General features: G+C 43.4%; 1 protein-coding gene across 1 annotated transcript; it reads right to left on the reverse strand.

Annotated features, from left to right (window-relative positions):
• Window positions 1-467: 467 nt before the first annotated feature.
• Faslg (Fas ligand) lies at window positions 468-13,354 on the reverse strand. Its single transcript, XM_032915470.1, has 5 exons — window positions 13,284-13,354; window positions 8,973-9,518; window positions 8,242-8,287; window positions 4,227-4,283; window positions 468-3,226 (listed from the first exon to the last, which is right to left on the reverse strand). Exons 2-5 carry the CDS (start codon window positions 9,309-9,311, stop codon window positions 2,832-2,834), a joined length of 837 nt encoding a protein of 278 aa, XP_032771361.1. The 5' UTR covers window positions 9,312-9,518; window positions 13,284-13,354; the 3' UTR covers window positions 468-2,831.
• Between the last annotated feature and the right edge of the window lie 1,256 nt (window positions 13,355-14,610).

Here is a 14,610-nt window from a genome sequence, read left to right on the forward strand (position 1 = left end):
GAATGAGAGCATGAGTTTCACATCCTTCTATGGAATTAGAAGAAAGGATGACCCCACAGCTCCGAAGAAACCTCTGACTGGGCTAGGATGAGAGTTCATTGCCTTATTCTGAAGAAGCATTTTCAGAAGTGTGTAGAACTGTGTCACAGTTCAACAGACCTGGGGGCAAAAGGAAGCATTGAGATGACACTCTGCTGCCTTCTAAATGAACTTTAAGAAACAAGATGCCTGCTTAGCTACTTACAAGGGCTAAGTCTAACAGGTCTCCAGGTGAATTCTAAGGGCCCTTGGCACTCTCAAAGGCTGCATCACTACCAAGCTGGCCTCACTGCTGAGTCCATAAACAATGATGTGTTCTGCCTCTTAATTTCTTTCTAAATCACTCATGACCTGTGACATTGGGGAAGAAAAGGAAGAAATGTAGAAATTCTACCCAGGTAGAAACACAAACACACACACACACACACACACACACACACACACACACACACACACACACACACACACAGCCTCTGCACTTCTTTTGATAAAGACCACGGGATGTCTAAGCCTTAGCCCATAAAGGCAACCATCTACTTTGGTTTTAAGGGCCAGGTTTCCCCCTCTATTTCCCTCTTCTGAAAGTGGCTCTGATGATGGCCACAGGAGAGCTCTTTCCTGTCAAGCTGTGGTAACTCAAAACCTACTTCAGAGAACACAAAGCCACCACTCTGAGGGGCTAAGAAAAGAATGGGTGTTGTGTGCTGTTAGATGTTAGAAAACAAAACCTCAAACTGCTGAACAAGAAGTGACTTCTGTGTAGGTCTGTGTTCAAATTTCTATTTAATCATCTTTCCCTAAAAAACAATGAATGATCCCGTTTTCAATGAATACAGTCAAAGGTATTTTGGTTGTAACATTATTGATGTCTTAAATTAAAGAAAAACAGCTCAAGATTTCTAAAGGTATTGTTAGTATCTCTTCATTAGAATCAATACTATATTTGATCTTCACCGAAAGGCCAAGAATCAGAATATTTCAAGTGTAGTGAGTTATTTATATAACTCCAGAGTCACCTTAGAGAGATGGATATGAGAGTAGTTTGACTGCTAGGCCAAACACACACTGTTAGGGATAACACACACCAATCCCAATGGTGTTTGATGTTGAGGTCAATATATGAGGAAAAAAAGACAAGGAGGGTTTCATCACTGTGGCTTGAAAGACAAATCTATAACCAAAGGACCAAATTCTCTCAGACATTCTCCATGAAGGAACAGCCAAAGCAGATGACAACAGGATCTGAGGAAGACCAGTAGAGGCTTTCCAACCTGAGCCTTTGGTTTGGCCCTCAGTTCATTCAGGAAACATTTACTGTCTTTTGGATGAGACCTTGGGCTCTGTTGTCTTGGTACTGCCCCCTCTTCTTCTCCTATTCAATTCCTGGACCACTCAGATACCTGATCATATCTAGTATTATTGATCAATCGATGTACGCTTTTTCTGTCTGTTTCCTTTTTAAACTTTTCCTCCCATTTGTTGCTTCAAACTCTCTGTAATCTATACAGAGTTCTATTAAACACGCATATTAAAGAGGCTACACTAGTATTACACACATATCAACTCTTTTCTGCACATCAGAGGTCAACCAAAGACTGCAAAGTGAGCTAAGAAAAAGGACAAAGACTCAACTTCAGCCATTTAACTATGAAGCCCATGTCCTTTCTACTTTGTCATAGTTCTGCCCCAGGAAAATATGAGCTGCCATCCAATATACAAAGAGTTGGGTCCACTTACCATTAGTCATGATGCTGATAAACAAAACTCAGGGTAATGTGAGGTCCAGAGAAGAGATACCAACGAAGATGGGGGAATTTGTCACACGGCTCTACTCACCTGTGCAAATTCTTCTCAGAATTCTCCAAAGCCATTATGGATGAAGAAACCACGCAGGAAAGAAACAATAAGCACATCTCACCGATTTCCAAAGCCTGTGTCCTTAATGCGTCTCTATATTCTATAACATAATTTTATTTGTCTTTTCTTCATTAAGATACACAGAACATAAATACTAGTGTATTAAAGGAAAACAGCATCAGTAGCTGATAATAAAAGGGTTTTGAAGACTATTAGAGTTTATTAGCAAGAAACATTCAGATATTCTAGCATCAAATGTAACACATATGTTTCTAATATGTACTCTGTAATGTACGCGTTGTATTCATGTGACTCTTTAGAATCGCTCTACTCTCATACATAAAAACACACACAGACATCATTGCACTGGAGGTACACATGCTATGTAGAGAATGACTTGTGCCTCAAACATCCCTCTTATTTCTCTGTTAGCATCAAAGGTGGGCTCAGAAAACATCAGTTAAAAATAAAGATGATGCCAATGGGACACTGGCTTTTTTCAGTCTCTAGCTTATCCGTGAAACCTAGCATCCTTTCTCACCCTTGTATAGTCATACCACAACCATGTGTCTAAAAGACGGCCTCCTGTGAGGTAGCAAGTAGACCCACCCTGGAAGGTGAGTTTAAAGGTTTTTTTTTCTTCAATGGCTAAAATGCTCTTGGCCATTTAACATCAGACAGTTCCTTTTCTTTGCCTCTGCATTGTCACGCAGCAGCCCAAAACTTTATGTTCCTCAGTCACAGTCCTCTTCCCATCTGGCTCATGATGCAGGCATTAAGGACCACTCCATGGACCTCTAGAAAATGAAGGGTAGCTGACCTGTTGGACCTTGTGGTCTTTGTGGCTCAATTGGTCTTAAGAAGACTCTCATTGAAGACAATATTCCTGGCATCCATGATAAAGAATAATAGATCATTCTAAAATGCTTTTTCCTTTAAAGCTTATATAAGCCAAAAAAGGTCTTAGATTCCTCAAAATTGATCAGAGAGAGTTGAGATATGTTGACATATAAATGGTCAGCAACGGTAAGATTAAATACTGCCCCTAGGTAGCTGCTGTGGGCCCATATCTGGCCAGTAGTGCAGTAATTCAACTTCTTCTCCTCCATTAGCACCAGGTCCCCAGGATACTTAAAGTTCCTCATATAGACCTTGTGGCTTAGGGGCTGGCTGTTGCAAGACTGACCCCGGAAGTATACTTTGGAATATACGAAGTACAACCCAGCTTCATTGATCACAAGGCCGCCTTTCTTATACTTCACTCCAGAGATCAGAGCAGTTCCATATGTGTCTTCCCATTCCAGAGGGATGGACCTTGAGCGGGGGTTCCCTGTAATAAACCAGAGAGGAGCGTTCAGCCAGAAAGGTTCACATATCTGACACTCTAAGCTTCCAAGGCAAAACTGCGGGGCCTCCCTTAACAAAAGTTCTACCCAGAATGACAGCTGATGCGAGTGACTTAGGAGTTAAAACATGGTCCACCGCTGAGTTTCTTCAACACATTTGTCAAATTCCCCACCTCATTTTAATCATCCATCTGTTTAGGACAAATTCAGTGTACACCTCAAGTGAAACTCGGGAAAGATTATTGGGATAACTTCAGTCCTTTGTAATAAACACTTTATGACCTAAACTAGTACCAATACTTCCGGGCTTAGGGACCCCTCCATAAAGAAAGGGATCTCTGGAGTTCTACATCTGGACAAAGTCTCATGATTATGTAGTCCATTTCATTTAGTATGGATTCCTTGGCCTCTTCTTTTGGACTAATCCCCTTCCTTTGTATTCATACAGGATTAAATGAACCAACACACAGCAAGTACTCAATAAGTGTTTATAGACCCAGACTTCTCTACAGTCTCCAAGTGATTACAAGAGCCATGCTAGACCTCTTATTGTGATATTTACCCACATTTTGGGTGCTTATTTTCCTAGTGGAGGGGCTCATAGCAATTGTACTAAACCACTTTTTCACTTTATAATCTTAGGCTGAAAGCCCACAAATGCCAAGATTCTCTCCTCTTGCTCGAAATAGATCGTCATTTCACCCTCTGCTGCTCCCATTGGATCTACATCACAAGTCCCCCCGCGGACTTTGAAATGGTTAAAAGGAGTATATGCTTTGCATGGGCAAGAGCAAATCATACACAATTCCATAGCAGTGGGTTTTGTCAGATTAGGGTCATGAGATCCAAGAGACAAAAGAACGATCTTGAGTGATAACTACAGTTGTCAGTCATACTTTCCAAGAGCTGCAATGGAAAATGAGCAGTTGGTCCACATTTTTCCAAAGGCTTCCTGTCCCCCACCCACTCCTTCCAGACACAAACCTGTTAAGTGGGCCACACTCCTCGGCTTTTTGGTTTCAGAGGGTGTGCTGGGGTTGGCTGCATAGTAGAGAGATAAAAGAGATGTGAAAACTATTGTGATAGAGAGACCACCTACTATCTTAATGGGACTCCAAATCCCATCATTTAAATATAAGATTTTCAGAGCCTAAGATGAAATATTCTAGTACACACTCACCGAGAAAATCTAAACTGGGAGACTCACAGGAGTCTGTATTTCAAAAACAGTTTTAAAAGACAAGATAGGGGAAAGGCAGATATATGCCTAAATTGCATTGCAATAAAGCAGTGAATACACTTAGATTTAGAGCTTAACTGTCACTCCATTTAGAGCTTGCCTGGACCCCTTTAGGTTAAGATTACTGCCTTAATTATGATTGGCCAAAGATCCTAGAAGCTGACTGACTATAATGATGGAGGCAATCAATGTGCACCCAGGCTGTTAATCTGGGGTTCTGTATCCCCTGATTCTGCTGACTGATACGAGTCTAGAAAACACTACTGATTCCCCTCCGGGCCATCAGCCTACAGTCTATCCCCATGTGGACTCTATTAAGACCTCCTCACAGATCACGAGGGCGTCCAGGTTGCCTTTGCCTCACTTCCCTTCCGTCATCACACCCAGTGCTTGCCCACAGCAGGAGTCCTGTGACCTATTACGCCCTTTCTTCCCTGCCCCTGGGCCTTTGCTCATTCTGTCTGCAACACCCTCCAGATGAGATCTCAGGGTTAAATTCCCGTCAGTTCTCTAATGACGATCTTCACTGCTCTTTTGGGAAACCCTTCTGCACCTTTTGTCAACTATGACCGTTCAACCTTCGAGACCAAAAATCCCTCTGTTTTTTCCTTTCTTAATTCTTCTGGCTTCTCCTTATTGAGGCAATTATAAAAAACTTGTCTTTCCTTCCTTCTTGTTGAGGAAAACTGCACCTTTCTGCAATAAACACTTTATGACTAAACTAGTACTAACACTGCTAGGCTTTGAGAGCCTGGCCACCAAGTCTTTCCCTACTGGTATTTTACAATATGGTAAAGTCACAAGAGCATTTAGCCTTGTTTAGCATAGCATCAGTAAATTAAATTGATGTAATTAAAATTTATAATATTCTTAAAAATGAACACTATTTCTCTAACTTCAAATACTTCAGCTAAGGTAGAACTCTCTTACTGGGCTTCATGAATTCAGCTAATGATACATTAAAAAATATTTATAGGAAGGTACTTGTCCACCTCAGGTTTGGAAGTAGACTATAAAACACACACTGGGTGTGAAAATAACCCGGTCTATTAAGATCATCATAGAAACAACCGTGTCCTCTTTAGCACCTAGAACCAGCCCCCCTTGAAAAAGAGGGAGGAACAGGATAGGCAAGACTAGACCTTTTATACACCACAAACCACCTGAACAGCTAACCTGCCACACACTAACAGGAAATGAAGCTGAGAACCACACGCTGCTTCTCTTTAAATTCTTCATACAATCTAGTATAATGTTACTTTCATAAAATATACTCCCATAAATATCTGCCGGATAGGTTCTAGCAATATCCAGAAATACAAGGAAAGACTTTTCCTGCCTCAGGCTCCTTACATGTGAAATGTGGAATGTCCTCTCTGCTCCCTGACCCATGCACACCTCTTCCCTCCAAGAGAAGAGGGGTCTGATTGATCCCTGGTGCATCAGCACAAAACCACTCTATAAAGGACTTTCCCAGACCGCTCTACTCTGCATCCTTCTTAGTACAGATTGGAATCGTATTGTTGGTTCGTGTTTGTTCCTCTTCTCTACTGTGCTTGCTGAGAAAAGGCATCCGTCTCTCTCTCTCTCATCCTCAATCACCAAGACTCAGCCTCTGTCATAGGAAGCTCTCTAAAAACCTTGTAGATACATAAGATGTCCAGTTAGCTAACCACGGGGAAGGTAACAGTATAAAAAGATGGCTGCTGCGTGAGAAAAGGCACTCGCTGCCGAGTCGGAGCTCCTGAGTGTGATCCCTGGAACCCACAGGGAGAAGGAGAGAACTTATTCCCACAAGTGTGTGCTTGTGTATGTAAACACACAAGAAAAAAAATGTTTAGAAAAAGTATTTTCTTAGAAGTTTAAAAACATGCATGTGTACTTTCATAATGAGTATTAAACTGAAAATGGCCTTGATAACTTGTCTGTTTACCTAACAGTATGAAGTATGCGCTATTCATGGCATTAAAAGTCTCACAAGGTGGTTTGGGTTGCTGTTCGTGATGTTCCCCTATTGATGTGCCGAAGTGTATTCAACTCATCTTCTACTCTGAGAGTTCGGTTTCTTCCAAACGGTTGTCGTTTTATCAGAAAGCGATGAACACTCCCAGCTAAAAGAACCCTTCGGTGATGCGATGACAAGGTAGACTGACAGTTCAAGACCTCGGTATGAACTTTCTTAGTGTTCTTCAGGATTCTTACAGCAATCTCCATGCATGCTGGATGAAACTTGTGCCAAACGTGGCTTTTCCTCCCCCTCTCTCTCTTCTCTCTCTCTCTCTCTCTCTCTCTCTCTCTCTCTCTCTCTCTCTCTCTTATTTGATAATCTTTGGGGTTTTTTTTCTTTTTATGAATTTGATGGAAGAAATAAATACTCCTTTTTTTAAATAAGCTCCTCTTAATAGTAAAGTTTCAATTTTTGACGTTCTTGTGATGGTTTATCAATTTCTGAAGATAACCACTGGGTAGGCGACCTGACTCATCTGTTCATTTGACTTCTCTTCACTAAAATGATTCCATCGAGTGGGTGAAAATGAGTGAGCGCCATCTGTTTCATAAGCCACGCTCCACTGATTTTCAAAATGATTTCATTTCAGAAATCCTGAGAAGTTTCATTTTTCTAACAAGTTATTTTCCACTGTGCCTGTGTAAACTGGGCTCTGGTCCTTAGAGACTTGAATGCAGAGCTGAAAACCAGAGCCCACCATAGTGACCCCTGAAAGAGCTTATATCTCCTTCCTTCCTTCCTTCCTTCCTTCCTTCCTTCCTTCCTTCCTTCCTTCCTTCCTGTCTCTCTCTCTCTCCCTCTCCCTCCCTCTCCCTTCCTTCCTTCCTTCCTTCCTTTCCATTAATTAATTTATTTATTCACTTTACATCCGGGTTGCAGCCACTCCCCCATCCTCCCTCACACAGTCCCTCCTCCTACCCCTCCTCTTCTCCTTTGAGAAGCGGGAGCAACCCCCGCCCCATCCCCCAATATCAATCCACTCTGGCACATCAAGTCACTCAGGATTAGGCATATCCTCTCACACTGAGGCCAGACATGGCAGCCCAATTAGGGGAATGGGATCCATAGGAAGGCAACAGATTCAGGGACAGCCCCCACTCCAGTTGTTGAGGGACCCACATGAAGACCAAGCCGCACTGAGTGGGGAGCCAGCACTCCTTTTGATGGAAGGTTCGGTTTTCTTCAGTTATTAGGATAAAACTGTTGTGTTGCCCTTGCAAGAGACACCAGCTTTGCATTTGCTTCTCATTTCTCAGCCGTTATTGAAAGGTGGGAGTTTCTCTGTGCATTGTAAAGTCTTAATAGATAGCAAGGTGTCAGGGGACTGTTCTCTGAGCCCCAGTTTCATACCAGGGAAGCTGGGCATTGAACCTAATTGGTCTAATATTTTGCATCTAGTATTTTTGCCTCTGTCCTTAGGAGTCACAGTCACCACAATGTAAGATGGGACCAAGATGCCCATGGAAGGAGCCAAAGGAAAAGATCCAGGGCTATATGTGTGCTTCTTTCCAGTCAAGTCCAAATTCTATTGAGTTACGTCCGATATTCATTCAGATACACTGATATTGAGCAGTAAACTACCTTTTCACACAGTTCACAGAACCACACTGAACAAAGAGTTAAAAGTTCCTCAGGATTTTGTGCCTAGGAATCATAAGCCCAAGAATGGAACAGAATCTCAAGCATCCTCACAACTTTGTTGAGTGTTGAGTTCCTCTGGGAACTCAAAAGACAGACATAAAAGTACTTACCTATTTGCTTTTCAAAAGATGATACTCTAAGGCTGTGGTTGGTGAACTAGTGGGGAAAAAAAAGAGTCATAGAATAAATGTGGAGTTATTTAAGCCAAGGAGGCAGAAGTCACAGCAGTCCATAGAAAGAGGACTCAAATATGTCAGACCCTGACTGAGTTAGAGTTTGGCCATGCAATTGTATCTAGAGTTATAGTAAGGCTTCTAAGTCTTTTCAAAGAGATTTATTTACACTTCTGAACAAGATTTAAAGTTTATCTTCTTCCTTGAATCACTAAATATGAAGCAGTAAAAAGTTCATCAAACACCGTTGACAACTGAGAGAAGAATAATTATTTGCTTCGAATTGTCTAGAAGATGGAAAATAACTTCCTTTGAGCAGTGGTTCTCAAGGGAACACTGCAGCTCTTTAATACAGTCCCTCATGTTGTGGTGACCCCCAGCCATAAAATGGCTCCCCCGCTAAGGGGTCATGACTCACAGGTTGAGTGAGGATCACTCTCTTTGAGGGAGTGAATGCCTGATTCTCCAACTAGAAAGAAGAGACTATAACGACTCTTTTCTAAAAGCGAGGGGATTAATAAGATCTTTGCCATTCAAAACAAAACAACAACAAAAACCTCAAATCATTGCAAACAACACAGTGGCCCACATGGGCCATAGCAAGTCCCTACTCCCACACAGCAGAGTCCAGGAACTCAAGGGCCTATTAACCCATGTGCTAGACTTACCTCACGGAGTTCTGCCAGTTCCTTCTGTAGATGAAAGAGTTGATACATCCCTAACCCCATTCCAACCAGAGCCACCAGCACCATGAAAAATATCACCGGTAGCCACAGCTCTGTGTTGTCCTTCTTCTTTAGAGGACTTAGTGGAGGCAGCGGGGGTGGTTGAGAAGGCGGTGGTAGTGGTGATGGAGGTGGTGGTGGAGGCGGTGGTCTCCTTTGTCCTGGCCCTCTAGGCCCAGAGGATGGACAAGGAAAAACTGACCCTGGAGGAGCCCAAGGAGAAGTGGCACTGCTGTCTACCCAGTAGATCTGGGGACATGGGTAATTCACGGGCTGCTGCATGGCACCCAGCCCCAGGAAAGGGTTTCCTTCTCTCAGTCTTGTGGAGACTGAAGTGTCAAGGACAGGACTCTGATGCTGACTGCTCCAGAGAAGGTAAGTGAGTTTTCTTTATAAAGTTTCCACAGTCAAGGGAAACACCTCTCTCCAGTTCTCTTCTCTTTGCTTCTCCGTGAGACACCCACTCATTTGCATCTGAAGCTGAGAAGCCTTAAAAGAAAAAAAAAAAAAAAAAAAAAAGCTCACAGCAACCCCAGGAAGTTTCCGCCCACAAATTTCTGACGAAAAGTCTTCGAAGTTCCAATTGGCGTCTCTGTGCTCACTGGTAAACCAGGCTTACCTGCCTGAGGTCCCACTCAGCAAGTCAGCGCTGGATACCCCTAGAGGACATTAGCTATTCCGCAGCTGCAAGACCTGTGCTATGGGGTGTGTCCTGTGAGGCCTGTTGGTGCTGAGGCACTGGGAAAAGACCAAGGCGTTTGGCTAGGGAAGCAATCTCTACAATCCGAGCACAGGGAATTTAATCCTCAGTTGCTGTCCCTTCCCTCTACCAACCCAAGCCTTGGGGTTCACCATCATTTCATAGTTGAGTGGGTAAAAGTCGCCCCACCCATTCCACAGATTGGATTAGAGGTTACAAACCACCACCATATATCCTTGGTACCACAGGATTGCTTTCCTATCACCAATGTTTTTGGTTCCCTTAGTTGCCCTCTTTCAAAATTGAGATCGCACGCAATAAAAATGCGTACTTCTATTCTCTTTGGAAACAGAAGAGTAGGACACATCCCCTGGCCATCTCTGAACACCAGGCTGCCCTGCCCCCCACTGCACCTGCCTCCTATCCCACTTCCCCTTCCTACTCTGTAATCATTTAACTTCACAATCCCTATTCTCGTCACCAAATGAAACTTGAAGTGCCAAATTCTGAAGAGTTTGGGTAAGCAGTAAATAATTCTTTTCTATAGCAAGTGTACCTTAAGCATCGCACAGAACAGACTGAAGCATTACTCAACATTTACAGCAAATTTAACCATATATCTTATGCCTTTCTAAAAACTGACCACTCTCTAGGTTTGATTTCAGTCTTCTGGCCCCACATACACAGCATTTATGTATGCCTAACAACCTCTAAGAACTCAGCCTTGGTTCCCATCACTTCCCCATATAAACCATACAAATCCCAGTAAGTTCCTATACCACCTTTTTTTTTTTTTTTTTTTTTTTTTGCCAACTCTACTCTTTAAGAGGTTTTAGTTTTTATCTTCTGCGTTGGGATTTCTGGGATGAGCACCTTACCTCTCTCGCCTATGCTGAAAAACTCCCAAAGTGTTATATCTCTGCTACCTTCATCCTGATCCGCCCCAGCCACTAATTCTCCTGAGTCACTCTGCTGCTGGCAAGCTCAGGCTGCTCTTTCTTTTTGCCCCCGGCCAGCCTTTTTCTCACCTGTGACACATTTCTTATCTTCCCCTCCTTTATTATTCCCACAGCTGCTCTCCTGGTATCAGATTAGTCTCTCCTGGCTTTTCTACCTCAGCTCCCAGTCTTATTCCGTTATCGTATCTTCAGTTATTGTCTTTCCACATTTCTTTGTCCCTCTTTTGAATCATTTTTTTTTTCCATAGAGGATTCGAAATATCCAACCCCTACTAGAGTCCACCAATCCCAGGGAGAGATTCCTAGCTGAAAGAGACAAGAGAGAAACTTGTGGAAACTCGGTTGGCGTTTGGTAGTGCCGTTCTGTAAGTGGCAAGACTGAGAAAGAATAAACACCCCTGTGAACAGACTCAGGGAGCCATTGCATTGGTACTGAGACCTTGTTAATGAAAAGAAATCGCCATTCTAAGTAGAATGTAGCTCTGTAGCTGCTGAAGGCAAATGGAGTGCAAGAGCCAACAGGCTGGTGGCCTCTACTTTCTGGAACCTCAAATCGAGTCCTCGCAGCCTCCTACTCCTACGACTCCAGGGAATCAGCCTTAAAGTTGGCTCGATAGACTACAGGCCAGAGCTCCGTGGGTGACTCAGGAGCAGCAGAGGGTGACACAGAGCCAGGAAATCTGCTATTTACCTTAATGAGCCTAGGGAAGGCCTTTGAGGCAATCTGCCAAGCAGACAGACAGCTCAGACAGGAACTTCTCAAACGTGAGCGAAGACCACACAGCACACCCCAAGTTTGGGTTTGTGATTTTATGAACGCGAGCCCACTAGTTCAACTTCTCTGAGTACCTCCAGGGATGCTCAGTTCAGTCCCTTAAAACCTCTAGCAGTTAATGAAGGACCATCCTAGCCTCTGCTTGTATCTCTGCTTTGTAAACTGCTACCCACCTTTCCAATTTCCGCCAGCATTATACCTACAAAGAGAACCTCCCTGTCTATGAACTGCTTTCTCACTTGTTTCTTGTGAGTTTGAATATCAGTCATATATTTCTGGGGCAATCTACTTTCCCGTCGGGTGTACTTTTCTGTTTGCCACTTAAAAGTTGTTTACCTCCTGTCTTAGTTAGGGTTTCATTGCTGTGAAGGGACACCATGACCAAGGCAACTCTTACTCAGCCACACATTTCACTGGGGCTGGTTTCAGAGGTGCAGCCCATTATCATCATGTCAGGAAGCATGGCAGCGTGCAGGCAGACATGGTGCTGGAGGAGCCGAGAGTTCTGCATCTGGATCTGAAGGCAGCCAGAAGGAGCATTGGGTAAAGCCTGAGCATAGGAGACCTCAAAGCCCAGTGATTCACTTCCGCCAACAAGGCCATACCTCCTCTCATAAAGGCCACATCGCCTAATAGTGCCATTCCCTGTGGCCAAGCATTTAAACACATGAATCTACAGGGCCAAACCTATTCACACCTCACTCCCCCTCCATTCTGATTTTCAGGATCTTCTTATACTTTACACACACACACACACACACACACACACACACACACACACACACACACACACACACACAGTTGTCTTTAGACATTGCAATGTCTTCTCCCATACCCATGCAGACTTCACGTGTGGGTTTTAAAAGATCCCGACCTCACTTTTGCTTATGAGTCTGGAGTCTCTCTTTAGGTTTCTGTTTCTGTGTGTATGACAGAAGAACTGAGAGAAACCTGTTTAGAAGACAGAAAGATTGATTTTGCCCATGACATCAGGGGGTTCAGTGCATGGTTGGTGGCATGGGTGAACATCATAGGAGGGGCTTATTGGAGAGCAGAGCTGATCACCTCATGGTGGCTAACCAGCACTGGGCTTGCTTTTATAATAAAGCTCCTCCCCGCAAACCTATTAGGCATATGTAGATTAGTCAGTTCATGAGATCAGAATCTTAAGGATCTAATTACCAGGTTCCTAGAAGCCCTCTTGTATTGGAGAGCATGCCTTGGATGCTTGAGACATCTACAATTCAAACCAGGAGCCAGGTTTGAATTGAGAAGGACGGCTCAGCGGTTAAGACCGTGTCCTGTTCTTGCAGAAGACCTGACTTCAGTCCCAACTCATCATAGGCAGCTCACAGCTACCTACAGCTCCACAGTGCACAGTGCCCCCTTCTGGCCTCCACAGGCACAGGCAGCTGCATTCACAAGCACACGCCCACACATAAGACACACATGCACATACATACTTAAAAATAAGAAAGAGAAGTTTCGGAAGTGCACACCTTGTACTATGTATGAACCGATTTCCTCAAGCCCATCCCTCGTTTCTTCTACTGAACCACTGTGGCATAATTACCATGGTTCCACTGAAGACATCTTATACCTCTCATTTTTGTTTGATCTATCCGTCCATCTTTCTTGGTAAGAAAATTATGCAGCCCTCATCATGGCATTATAGATGTGGATTTCTTTCCCCTTTATAGAGACAGAGTGTCTCTATGTACCCAAACTGACTCCCAACTCAGTATATACCCAGGCTGGCCTCCTACTTATAGCAATCCCCCTACCCCCTTTTCTTAAATTCTGGAATAACAGATACTCACCATCATGTCCAGCAACTTTAGAGATGTCTTGACTGTTTTGACAGTCGTTAGGCAAAATCTTTGTCTTTGCTCTGAAAAAAAAAACCTATTTGCGTATTTTTAATCTCCCACATGTGTTAGCAGAGAAAACACTCATATTTGAAAAACATCCCACAGACTAGTAACTACAATTGAAACAACCCGAGAGAAGTGCTGGACAAGGAAGTGTATCATTGTCATTGTTAAGAATAAGTGGTCCTACAGAGATTAACATATTTTCTTCATAGGTGAGCCAGGGAAATGAGAGAATCCTAGTGACATAAACAGGACGCATTCAAGCCAAGGGCATTGTTTCCCAACGACTTGCACTTTTTCTTTCTGTTACTGTTTGCTGTATGGTCCCTCTTTACTTCCACCGACGTGATCCAATTGGTTCAGGAAAATCTACTAGTCAGAAAACACTGTTTACTGCAACTTAGTAGGTGAATGTCTAGACCTTGCCTTACTTTAAATTGGATAGGTTCAGTCCTCAAAAGAAAGAGGGTGTGGTAAGTGTAACTTGTTTCTTATCACACCAGACTGAAGAGGGCTGTGGTCGGGCTGTGATGACAGTAGTGATGGGTAGAAATTATTCTTCAACCCTTGATAACACATGCGACAGTATTGTTGTTTTCTCAGAACTATTTGCTTTCCTTCTGCAGCTCATGGATATCAGTCAGGGCTGGTCGGGGAAATGAAAGTTACTCAAAGTATGAGGAGCTATGGAAGACTTAATATAATGAAAGGCTAGGTGTTTTGCTTTGTTTTGTTTTGTTTTTAAGATTATGAAGGCCAACTTTTAAAACGTTTAAGGGATACAACCAAAACTTCCAGCTCCTAACAGCATTGAGTCTGGTGATGGTTAGGGGGCCCCAAGAATGTAGAAAAACACCCACAGTGGCCTCTGCTATATTTAACTGTCCTCTAGGAGCTACTGTCAAGGGCAGCAGCTTCTCCTTCCCACCTTCTAACCCTCACTCAGTTGTCACTTCCCAGTGAACTCTACTTAGTATCCTACTTGTAATGGAGAATGGGAATGATGGTTGTCATCTCTGGCCCTACTCTCCTGGAGGCAGGGGTGGGGGTGGGGGGGAGTGGAAGGGTGGAGATGCTCCTGAGTATTAACAAATTGTATGTTGTGCTTTGTATCTACTTAATTCGCCATCACTGAATTCATAAGTAGATCCTTGGCTGACTGGTGAAAGCAAGAGAGTCCCGGGTCAGGAACAGGACATCAGCCAGGAATGCTATGTACTCTATGTGCCCAGATGTTAGGAGTTGCTTGGTAGCTCTCCTGTGGAAGCCTGAA

This window comes from Rattus rattus, chromosome 10, assembly GCF_011064425.1.
Source record: "Rattus rattus isolate New Zealand chromosome 10, Rrattus_CSIRO_v1, whole genome shotgun sequence".
In the NCBI taxonomy this organism is placed as follows: domain Eukaryota; kingdom Metazoa; phylum Chordata; class Mammalia; order Rodentia; family Muridae; genus Rattus; species Rattus rattus.

Coding starts and splice junctions, on each gene's coding strand:
- Faslg (XM_032915470.1), bottom strand. CDS start 9,311: ATGCAGCAGCCCGTGAATTACCCATGTCCCCAGATCTACTGGGTAGAC. Junction 8,288..8,972: donor AACTGGCAGAACTCCGTGAG/GTAAGTCTAGCA, acceptor TTTCCCCACTAG/TTCACCAACCACAGCCTTAG. Junction 4,284..8,241: donor ATCTTTTGAAAAGCAAATAG/GTAAGTACTTTT, acceptor TCTACTATGCAG/CCAACCCCAGCACACCCTCT.